The sequence below is a fragment of the Nipponia nippon genome, unplaced genomic scaffold, assembly GCF_047370975.1.
Source record: "Nipponia nippon isolate SJK-2023a ecotype South Korea unplaced genomic scaffold, ASM4737097v1 scaffold_3, whole genome shotgun sequence".
Taxonomy (NCBI): Eukaryota; Metazoa; Chordata; class Aves; order Pelecaniformes; family Threskiornithidae; genus Nipponia; species Nipponia nippon.
In genome coordinates, this window is record NW_028262347.1 from 86,977,740 (window position 1) to 86,989,945 (window position 12,206).

At 39.2% G+C, this 12,206-nt stretch overlaps 1 protein-coding gene across 4 annotated transcripts in view; it reads right to left on the reverse strand.

The window, feature by feature from the left end:
* Nucleotides 1-1,140: 1,140 nt before the first annotated feature.
* PCDH15 (protocadherin related 15) overlaps nucleotides 1,141-12,206 on the reverse strand; it is an 853,821-nt gene continuing 842,755 nt past the window's right edge. For 2 of the 4 annotated variants that reach the window (XM_087765706.1, XM_087765705.1), the window contains 5 exons: nucleotides 11,222-11,243; nucleotides 9,602-9,640; nucleotides 8,258-8,331; nucleotides 7,276-7,408; nucleotides 1,141-2,165 (listed from right to left, as the gene is read on the reverse strand). In XM_087765706.1, coding sequence (XP_087621832.1) covers nucleotides 1,611-2,165; nucleotides 7,276-7,408; nucleotides 8,258-8,331; nucleotides 9,602-9,640; nucleotides 11,222-11,243 — 823 coding nt within the window. In that variant the 3' untranslated portion in view covers nucleotides 1,141-1,610. Of the gene's footprint in view, nucleotides 2,166-4,970; nucleotides 6,561-7,275; nucleotides 7,409-8,257; nucleotides 8,332-9,601; nucleotides 9,641-11,221; nucleotides 11,244-12,206 lie in introns of those variants that run through there. The other 2 variants (XM_087765707.1, XM_087765704.1) reach the window with 2 other exon arrangements.

Sequence of the window (12,206 nt, forward strand, 5' to 3'; positions counted from 1 at the left end):
AGCAGAAAGTCCATTTACTGCCAGGGCAGAACCAACAGCCATCGCCATCCAGATCTTGTGGTGAAAGCTCAACTATAGCAACAGGGAAAAAATGATGATGACAACCATTTCCTTACTAATTGCACGTGTTTATCTGTTGACTCTTCCTATCTTTCGAGAGGTACCCATATTGTTCTCACAACTAGTTTGATCTTATCCTGAAAAAAAATTTTGCATAATACAGGACACTTTTCTCATGTGAATATGTATCTTCTCTTTTTCTTTCCTATATCACATTAGAGAAAAACACTTTGCTCTGTATTGCTAGCGTCTTTTAGGTATTGGTGATTACAAACAGTGGCATTTCTCAGCTCCCTATTCAAGCTGTAACACAACACACTCGCTCCTTTGAGGTACAAATAGAAATTATAAGCAGGTAGTGCATTTTACAAGTAATGCTTACTTAAAGTTTTTGAAACAATTCTGTGTGTGTGTTCTGACACCCTTTGCCCTTCACAGATCCGTTCATGCATATTAGCCTCGTAAAATATTCACTTTTTATCCTCTTCACCATGATCCATTTGTCTTTTCAGCAGGTTTATGTTCAACACTATTGGAGTGGAATAGTGATTGTACCATTTAACCCAACAGCTAGCTGGGCTGGAAAATGTATCCATCCTCTTCCTATTAATTACTCTTTAATGCCTATTTCCATCGCACAGACTCGTGTATCACCCTGGTTTATTTTGGAGGAATATAGCCATAGGATGACAATTATTGATGGAACATAAAAACTGGAGCTAAAGACCATATAAAGAAGAAAACAGAACTCATGTGGGAAGAGACGAAAAGATGAAAAATTGACTAGAAAAGAAAATTGGAATGAGCTAATTTACAAAAGAAAATGAACAAACCACGGCCAGGTAAGTCTGAATAAGATTAATTGCTACACATTTCCTTCCTCTTTGCAATTTTTATCTTATTTAATCTTCTATTCCACTTTTCTATGTAACAGTGCTATTACTCTTATAAACTCTGATTCCACTCTTACGTAAGTTTGCTAGCTGGGTGTTGAGCGAGATCCTCTGTTTGCACAAACTGGTATATCACTATCGACTTCGTATTGTTACTCAAATTTAAGCCAGCCGAGGATTTGCTCCATTGACTTTCATGGATTTATTTTTAATTTATTACTCTGAGTTCAGAATCAAGAGCTCTGAATATAAATCTTGAACATAAATAGACAATTTCCAAATCTAAACAGTATAGCCACAAGTACCATACAGAAAAACAAGCTAGGCAGGTATAGAACTGTCTGAAAAGTTAACCAAATGTTGCTGTGCATTTATTAGTAGTTTACTGTTTATTAAACAATAAATCAAGATCCAAAAAACCTAATTAATTGAAATGAAGTATTGTTTAGTGAAATGGGAGCCTGTCAAAAGAGTTGTTGGGGAGGACGATTAATTGGTACAAATGTGAGTGCAAATTTTGTTTTTAAACTTTAAAGCGTGTCGTTTGTAGTATACAACGTATGTGCACAATACAAATTTCATACATTTTCCTCAGTGACAATAAAAAGCGCAGTTTATTATAAACTGAAGTAAAAATTAAAATAAAAAAAAATAAAATCACAGTTTTGTCATTGGTATGTGAAGGTTGTTCCAAGGGCCCATCCAGAGCTCCTCTTCATCTGACTGTGTGTGTTCACTGTGCGACTCCAAGGGCTCTTTGACATCCTCATTATCAACAACCGATTCTTGCTCTTCTGTGCTTTTCATTTTGGAGCCCCCTGGCTTTGTTACTATATTTTCGGCCCCTATAGTAGAGGAAGCAAATGAGACACTGCAAGGTCTTGTGTTCATTTTATCACCAGAAGATGGTCCCTTTGACAATGTGTTCAGTGGGACATTCTCCTCGTGTGTCACTGCAAGCTTGTCCAGCTTCTTGAATTGTTTCCCCAGCCTCACTGGAGATGTGACTTTTAAATTATTACCAAGGCAAACGCGACGGGTTCTGACAACAGAGCCATTCTGTGCAATGTAGATGTTACCGTTGATGTTGTTTTGAATATTCGGGTTATTAAGACGATTCCTCTGGCTGGAATCGGGAGCGCTGTCCTCTCCAGTGGAGCTGGTCTCATATTCTGGGTCAACTATCAACTTGATCTTTTTCTTTCTGGCCCACTGTTTGACAATAAATAGAAAGGTCATTAAATCTCAGCACTATTTCTTACAGTTTCCTGCCCTTTTTCTATCTGTTATCTAGATGCTTATATGAATTTTTATTAACTCGGTCTTTTGTACCTTGCCTTTTAGGTTGTACACAGATATTTCTTAATTGTTTTGATTACCACTGTGTGCCAGTTCATGTGAACATGCAAACAATTCTTTGTACTAAATAGTTAGGAGAAAGATAAACTCATTTTAGTTCATGAACTGCATAATGCGAGTCAGAGTATATAAAAACCATGATGTTTTTCTTCAGTTTGGAAAGTAGTGACAAACTTGTGGGTTTTGTTTTGGTTTTGTTTTGTTTTTTTTTCCTAAAGATGTATTCAGCTGTGCTCCCGTTAAGCCAAAGTGCACCTTCTTTGGAGAATTCTGAGGATGGAGACATTACTTTCTGAAAGAAAACTTCTGTAAATCATGACATTGGTAAGCCAGCCATATTTTGACAAAGCAGCATCTCAGTCTGTCTTACAAAGAGAGATGAAAACCAATTAGATTCATTACTCCTTCTAACAGAAACTGGAAGGCACTGATGATGAAGCCATTGTGTGAGCGATACTTCTAAGCAACGACTGTACTAATGGGTAAATGCTAGGAAGGCCTTAGAAGTTTTCTTCCAGAGTATTATTACGTTGTAAATTCAGTGCAGAAATCGCACTGAGCAGGTCTGTTTTATATGCAGAACACATCAAGCAGAGAAAGATCTCAGGACCTACACAAGGGAAATTCTCAGGCATGATGTTGGCAAAATTGGCTGGTTAAAAAAAGAAAAGCTTGATATAAGGCTTTGTGCCAATTCCAATCTAGTGGGATCAGTGGAGATGCTTTGCTATTAAATGGAAGATGGTGGAGAAATAAGACTTCAGATTTTATATAATTTATACATGTTTTTAAAGAGTTAATGCAAACAATTTCCATGTTGCTGTGACTTTGTACTAATAGTGATTGCACAAAACCCATTACTTAATTTATAATTGATCTTTTTAAAATAAATGCCTCCTTGCAGTACACTGAAACAAGCTATTATCATTCTTGAATCAATAATGAAAACACTGTTATTTCACTCAGGCACCAGATACCATCACAGTTAACTCCCACTGCAATACATACACATGCACACAAGAAAAGCCAGTTTTTAGAGAAAGAAAATCATGCAAGGTACACACAGGTGATGATTACTTTTAAGCTTTTGAGAAGTTACACTTTGTACACATTACTTAGAGGGCTACTGTTTTGCTCCTGGTAAAGACATACAATTTTCTTCACACAGATATATTCAGGTGGGTGAAAAGACTGACTAGTTTAAATGGGATTTACGTTAAAACACCGTGTGCAGCTACAACTCTGTGCTATATGGGAATACAAAAAAAGTAGGTAAGTGATCATAAATCTAGTTCACATTTCAACTGGAATTAAAGACGATAGTTGAAAAGTCAGTATCACGCTTTTTAGCTCAACACCAATTGTCCTGCCAAGGTAACTCCACAGCAGGCTCAAGCATCTTAAGTATTCAAACATTTTTCTCTCCCTCATCTAACAAGAGACTTCCTGGCAGAGCTTTGGTGCATATGCCAGAATTTGTACTGGCTTTAAAGCACTCACTCACAGGACTAATCCAATACTGGCTCAAAGCTTTAATTTTATTTAGGCTTCTTATGGTTTATCTGGATAAATCTAGTGGTTGAGAAACAGCTCTGTGGCTTTTGATACAAGGTAAATAAAGCACAGATAGCTTGTGTGTATACAAAGCTTGCATACTCTGTGTGCTGACAGCACAGATAAGAGTTCCATGAGGAAGTACATCACGCAGAGGTTGAAAGTGATGGTTACCTTCTGCAACACTTTGTTGTTACGCATCTTTAACTTTTAAACAGATGTTTAAAAAAAAAATCACTGTACTGTTAAGTGGGAAGGGCAGATTTTGGAAAATGTAATCCATTTCCCTTTCTGACCAAGCTCACTTTGTACACCTATCTCTGCATTCCTGTCTTGTACAGCACTGGTACCTGCAACCTGAATCCCATGATCCAGAAACAGTTTAATCCCAGCTCTGCTAGTAATACTCTGCAGTTTTGGGAGTGTTGCTTTGCTGCAATTTCAATTGTCCTCCCTGCAAACAGCGCTGATGTTTACAGCAGAGAACTCATTTGAAGATTAGCAAATGCTGTATGGTAGGGGAACATAAGGTGAAACCATGTATGACTTCTCAGTCTTTTCATCCTCATCATTATTCCTGTTCTTCACTGAATTCCATGTTTTGCCCCTTTTCCTTCCTGCAGTGTTCCATTCTGTGACAGACATAACCTGCATGAACACAGGGCCCTTAATATGTTTGTGCCATCAGGTTCATCAGGCTATCCAGGACAGCTAATGAAAAATGCAATGTTACTTTGCTTCACAATGTGCATAATGCAAAAAGGATTAACTCTAAGAATCAGCATAATGCCTCTTTAACTACATTATTGAAATTAGCAGAGAAAAAGAAGTACTTCTTCCTGCCGTTGCTCAATGAAAATTAATCCTTCTATATCTACCACTAAGTATACCTGAGTAGTCTCTCAGAGGAATTATATTAGTTTGGTTTTCTACAGTTCTATCCTTAACACAGCATATAGAGCTCAAACGCTGAAGCCATGAGCTTTGACATTTTCTTTTTGGCTGTCTCTAGCCAAGTGTGTATTGCTTAGGAAAGACCACAGAGAAGGCACAGCAAACAAGATCAGTCCTTACTGCAAAACGTCCACCTACTGTTGCTCCTTTTCAAAAGGATGTAGAATCACCAGTAGTCTCTGACTCGGAAACGGCAGTATCCAGGGTCTCATCTGACTGAGACTGACTGTTTTCCTGGGACATCTTTTTTCTTATTTTCTTTCTTTTCATGTTGGTGTCTGAACTTTGATTCTCAGTATCAGGAGAAGTAGCAGTTTTACCAGAAGTGGCACTAGTTGTGCTTTTTGTCCCTTCAGTACCTTTGGAAGTAACACTGATTTCACTTCCTAGGCAAGAAGATTCATTCTTACTGACAGTTTCCTCCCTCTCACTAGCATCTGTATCAACCTCTTCTGTGCTTTCATCCATGGTATCCTCACCATTAGTAGCTGATTTTCCTCTCTTGCCTTCTTCAGCAGGGGCAGTTTTTGCATTGGCAGATGTTTCAGAAACTGCCTTATTTGTGTTATCTGATGTCTCATCGGGGCTTGCGCTGACTTGCTCCACATCCGCTTGTTCGTCTTCTTCTGACACCTCTTCTATCGTGTCTTCTATTTCAAGGCTGGCGGAGGAAGTTTTGCTCTTATAGCTGGATCCTGAAGTTTTCCGGTAGCTCGCGTCCCTGTCACTACCTGATGCGGTAGAGCTAATATTTGATTTCTGGCTGGACCGCCTTGCTCTGCCACGAGAGCTACCTCCCCTACTTTTTATACTGGACTTTTCAGAGCTTCTTCTACTGCTGGACTCACTAGTCCCTGATTTGCTGTACGAACTTTGTGTAGATGAGCTCTTTGACAGGCTACCATCTTCATCACTGTCAGAGTCTTCCTCATCATCATCCTCTTCAGATGAGTCCTCCTCCGATTCACTGCTAGAGCCGGATCCAGAGTCATCATCAGAATCCCCAAAATCGTGCTCAGTTTCTTCATCTGAGTCCACAGTACTTTCAGTGGCTTCATCCTGGTCCAGAGTTACTTTCAAGTAGTCTTTATCTTCTGACTCTGAACCAGAGCTACTACTCTTCACGGAGGACTCATCTGAGGTGTATTTTCTTCTCTTCCTTTTCTTCTTCTCATAATCACTATCCTCATGTTCACTCTCTGCTGTGATATTTATTGAAACTCCTGATTTTGCTTCATCTCTTTCATATTCTTCCTCTCCTTTTCCTCTTGTATGCACTGAACCTTTGCTAATAGGCTCTTGAAATTTTCTGGAGACACTAATGCGTTTTAACACATGATTTAGTTTTCTCATCGAAGGTCTGGCATCTGTCGATTTCTGGAAGTAACTTCCCCTGATAATCATGCTTTTCTCACCCTCCACTTGGCGAGCTGACATCAACTTGGCATAACTGGAATCTTTCCTACTGCCTTTCACTTTCTGCAGAATCATCGGGAATATCTTTGCTTTCTTCCATGGAGAACGAGCAGACTCAGTTCTTCCTACCGGTTTGTGAGCACTGACTACTACGCGACTTAAATGCATCACTGCTTTAAGTTTCCTTTTTCCCTGGCTGGTCCTATATGGTCTTCCAGAACCATGTCTTAGATCCATCCCACCACCTAAAGGTCTACCTTGTATTTGATCCCCTGCTCTCTGGCTTATACCTCTGCTTGAAGGACCTCTGCCTTGACTCATCCCCTGCAAATTATGAAAATGGAACTTGATTACAATTTGAAAGATTGTTATTATGAAAACTCGTGCCCTAAAAGAAGTCAGTAGGAACAAATGCAACATTTTTTCCCAGCATCAAAACTAACTTACCTAGTTACTCTGCAACAGGGAAAAATACTGGCTCAGAAATGTTATCTCTTCTCATGTAATTAAAACCCATGTGATGGATTAAAAGTCTAGTATTTCTCGAAGTTAGATTGAAAAAAAAAAAAGGAACATTTACATCAACTTTCTTCTGGCTGCCACTGACATTTTAAAGTTTCTTTACATTCACAGTTGTGAACTTTATGATAAATGAGTTTAGGTGACTGCTCTTCTCAGTGGAAAATCACCAGTTATAGGCTGAATATTAGTATTACCCTATTTGGTTAACAATATAAAATGGAATTACCTAAGGCTATGTGGATTTTTCATTGAACAAGAAATCTACATTGAGGGAAAAATAGATGTGGATATTAAAAGAAACTCTGCAATTCGTTTTTATTTCTAGAAAAAGGGAAAGAGGTGCTGACACAAAACTTTACTGGTCATCAGAAGGGCAAACAATGATTAGCACTGGAAGAGCTGCTTATTTGGTCTATACAGAACACAATATTCTAATCAACTACAAAATACCTTTGACAAGGTTTAATAGTCCTTCACCTTGTTGCAGAGATGGAATCAACACACCAGAGATGCTTACCTCTTCTGCTGTTGATCCATGCGGACTATAGTAGTAGCCACCATCATTCTCCACCACGACTTCCCCGTACTCATCGTACATCCCCGAAGGAGACAGCAATCGGCGGCGGCTCCCATACTGAGGCAGTTCATACCTGGCAAGAACACCGTCGCCTCTTCATAACGTGCACCAACATGTTCACATGTGTCTCCACACACAGCAACAAATGCACACACATCCCAAAAGGACAAGAATTTCTGTGCTCTCTTTTCTCTCCACCTTTGAGAAGATCATTATTTTTTTTTCCTTAGCAGTAACACAATCCAAACCCTCTTCCTATTGCAATTGGCTGTAAACCCGTTATAACTGGAGGGCGGCCTGCATTGCCAGGTCTCTGGGATCAGTCAAGAATCCCCCAAGTGCAATGACCTTCTTTCCAGGTACCTGATTTTTTGGGGTACCTTTTTTTAAATTGGGGGATGAAAGAGCAGGTTCCCTGGGATCAGTTCTGGAAATCCCTGCAAGCTTCTAAGAACAGCAATAATCCCTGAAGTGCTTGCAGTCAGATAGGCATTATCACAACAAGGCAGGATGATGTTTTTTAGGTAAATGTAAAAGGCCAGACACTGGCTGGGAACCATGAGCAGAAAGTATCAGTCACTGAACTCAGGCTGGTGAGCCACAAAAGGGGAGGAGATGATGGAAATTAATTTCCAAGACAGCAGAAATATGCAAATAAAAAAAGTGAATACAAAACCAGCATGATAGATGGGGTATACACTCTGCAGCATAATAATTAGATTCTTAAAGAAGTAGGGAGTTATACAATGCCCCCTTAACTTCTAAAAAGAGTTTTGTTGTCAGCGCATACCTTCGTGGACACAAAGATTAAAGCAATCCTTAGGTGAAGGAAGGCGTCCAGATTACATACTGTAATAATAAACATCACCAACCTGGAAAAGCAGCATGTTCAGAAATATATAGGAAAAAAATGAAGATATACCCATGCTCATAACTGTAGTAATCTTGCCCATAGTATTCCTGCCCTGGATCAATTCCAGACTCCATACTTAACTCCTGTCAAAAGAGAAACACTGATTGAATGCAAACAGTTATACACAGTAATGACTAATGAAAAAGGCGCGAAGAACAGTATCTTCAAGTGCAAACAAGCAAAATAAAAAATGATAATAATTTGAGGAACATTGACAACTGTCAAGAACCACAATGAGAAGCCATCAGGAACTTTAAATGACTCCTTTCCTGGTGTATTCCCTGGGAGTAGCTGTTCTGAGTCAGCTAAACGCAGATGCTGTTCTGGTGTGGGACCCTGTCTCCCTTATCCTGTACAAAAACCTCACTCAGTAAACTGGACTCACAGCAAATACGCTGTCACTTCTTGCGCCTCTCTCAAAGGAAAAAGCTGCATTGAAAGATTAGGGCTATTTTACTTAACAGTGTTTGTCAGGTCTCTTTTTTTAATGTTTTCTTAACCATCAACAATCACGAGTAGCATTCAACTAAGCTAAGTACTTGTCCGTATCCTACAAAAGCACCAGCGTGTCCTTAAGCTCCTTTCACACACACTCTTTCTTTGGTATTAGGCTGCTCTGTGGAATACCTCTGAACTGCAGTATTGACACAGAGCACCAGAGCTTGCGTTTTGGCACAGGACTGCATGTCGCCTCTATCTTACAGCTTCCTAGAGGTTTTTCTCCGGTTCAATGAATTTAAAGTTGTGTCAGAGCATCTTGTTGCAATTCCTTATAATGACTGCAGAAACGATCACCATTCTGTACCACAAAAATACCATTGATAGCAATGTCTCACAAGAGCTGCATTTGCTCTATTGCTTATTTGGGAAACGATATTGGGTCTAAAAGATTTGAAATAGAAAGTATTGGGTTTATAATCCAGAGCTGCCGTTGCGCTTCACAGCAGTGTGCTAATGCTTCCATTACCTTGGCAGGCCAACTGCTTACTTCATCTCTAGGTACAACAATCAATTATCAGCTGACTGACATCTGAAAAAATAAGATTGCAGTTGGACAGCAAGAAAATTATTCTGTCTGTGAATCTGGACACGAAGCTAGGAGAGCTTTCGGTCTGTGTGTTGAAGTCCATGGGAACAACTGAAAGATGCTCAAGGGGAAAAATACTAAGAGGCAGTATATTTAAGGTATTTAATTAAAACAACATAAATAGGGTAACAATGTCAGGACTTCCCTTTTCATCTAAAAGAGTCAGGGGAAAAATATTACCTAAGACAGATAAGTTTTTATTAGGAACTTATGTAAAAGCCATTTAAAAAGTTATAGAATAATTAAGAAATGAAAAATAGTGGTACCTCTGGTCTGAGAAGAGAAGGTCTCAGCAACTGCTGTTGCTACAAAAGAAAATTAGAAAGGAGTTAATTAGGCAGTAACAATTAAAGTGCAGGTCATGTGTGTTTGAGTTAAGATTGGAAAGAAATCCTAAAACCACAGGTCCTTCAGACCCTTTTGTATGGCAGTCACCTGGATACTGCTGTACTCAGTGAGAAGTAGAACACTGATAAAGCACCTAATATAGTAAAATCACTTTACAGTCCACTATTTCTTTTGCCTAATATAAAATCAAATTCCCAGTTTATGTGGTGATCCTCTAAATTATTTAACTCAAGACCTTCCCTCAGAGCCCGAGAACTATTGTGTGGTGTATGTTGGAGGCAGCAGGGAGACAATGGCAGACAAAAAATTATCCACAACAGGTAGAAAGCAAATCTATGGGAATCTGCAGTAAAATCTGTGATTCAGCTATTAAAAACCTGCAGTGATTTGATTTCTTACCCAAGCTTCTACTGCAATACCACTGCTTTAATTCCCTATCTATATGTATATACTTCTGTGGCATTTAACCAAGTACCTCGCAACCACAGATATACTTTAATTCACAATACCAATAAGACAGTGAAGGATTATCTCAGTTGTTTTCTTTACAGCTTATGTGTGATTTCTTTCTGTATGTGGCCTGCAGGGAGAAAAGCATGCTGATGTGAAGGAAAAGACCCCGGAAGGCTGCATGGAGAGGACCGACAGGATGATATGGCTCCTCTCAGGTGTGTCACAGCTAAACATGGGTCATTTTTGGTAGTCATGTTGTTAATTACTCTGCAGCTCCAGTTTTCTGCAAATGACAGACCGATGCACACCACTTGCTCTTTTGTAAATTAGGATCAGATTTACTCAGGAAAGTCAGCACCATTGTCCCCACACTCCTCCCAAAACTTGGTGGCAGTATTTCAGCCAAGTTTCTTGGCCAAAACCAAACCCTGAGAGACGGGGAAGTTCTGTATCTGAATTAAGAGACACAAATCAGCTCTGCAAAGGGAGGAAAAAATCACAGCAGAACAACAGAAAGCTTGCCATTTGTAGAACACTCCTGAATAAGGAGCAGTAGGCTCCAGACGCACACCTTAAGATTAGTAAAACCAGTCCAGCTCTCAGCAGTAAATATCAGCCTTTATGGCAGAAACATATTTTGGAGGACTTTCCAATTATTAAATGAGTTCATTCAGATTTCTGAAGGAAACTCTCCATGTTACTCATTGCTGGAGAAAAAGATGCTGCAAGAACGACAGACTACACTGAGTTGCAGAGAAGGTCTGTGTAGTCCAGTCCCAGGCCCATGACAGTGAGCCGCAGTAGATGATTAGACGTGCCATAAGAAAGCACAGCAAGCATGGAAGGAATTCCCTGGGAAAATGTTTTTGGCAGTTTGTTGAGCAGCAACCTCCTAGCGTGGAGGTTACGTTTGTGCCACGATCGTTACTAGCCCCCAGTGAATCTATGCCTCGTGAACTTTTTGAATCACTTCATATTTCTGGCCTCTAAAACACCCAGTAGCAATGAGTTTCACAACATAGGCTGTATAGGAAAAGTATGTTGATGCGATTAATACTTTAAACATAATTGGGGAACAGCCTTACCTCTTGCTGTGCATATCCTCGCCTAGAAGTCAGAAAAAGAAAAAAAAATTAGTATACTTCTGTGAGACTATATAAAGATGCAATCTTTCTGGAGAGAGGTGAAAAGATAATGTAATTAGAAATATTACTAGCAAGAAAAGAAATACATACCTACAATACAAAATATGTTTTTCTTTAGATTTGCTCTGGACATACGAATTATTGCATGAGAAAGGCTAGTGAATCTTTGGGATCTTTTCTTGCTTTAGATTGCAAATGAATGAGAAGAAATCCCCAATCCCCAAAAGCCAGAGAGCCAGTGCACCCAGTAGAACACAGCAAAGGGAAAGGGGATGAATACTGTGTTTGGTTTTCCTTGTGTTCCCACAAGAGAGGTCCAGCCTAGTCACCTCAGAGGTCTCAGAGGCCATCTACAAAGAGACTCTTACTTCACGCATCTGCTTAAGCAGTGAAACAGTTTCTCTTCTACTTCTGGACTTTCTGTATCCATTCAGGACCTGCTAGAAATTGGCCTGGAGCTTCTATTACTAATTTCTTGTGACAACATTATTATTAAAATTACACATTCCCTAACATTTCCTGTGCAGGGGAGGAGTTAAATTGTTTTTGCTATCTATGATTATTTTGCCACAGGCTTTGTGCTTTTGATCCTATTGGAAATTTTTTGTTGTTTTAATTCATTTTCTTGGAGCCATTCATATGCATGACAAATGCACTTATGTCTACCAAGCTCTCTATTTTCACATTTTGTGCCAGAAAATTAAGATGGTTTAGACAAAACTAGGGAACAGCAATTTAAGTCTTAGCATTATTATTAAAGATAAGCCTGGATTTTTAATTTTTTTTTTTTTTTTTAAAGAAGGAAAGGGTAAATGCTCAAAATTATGTTGAGCTTAACCCAGTACACAGACAGCAGTCTAGGGAAAGTCTTCAATTACACTTGAGTAAATAATAAAGAACAGAGTAGAAGTCCTTTTAATTCTTT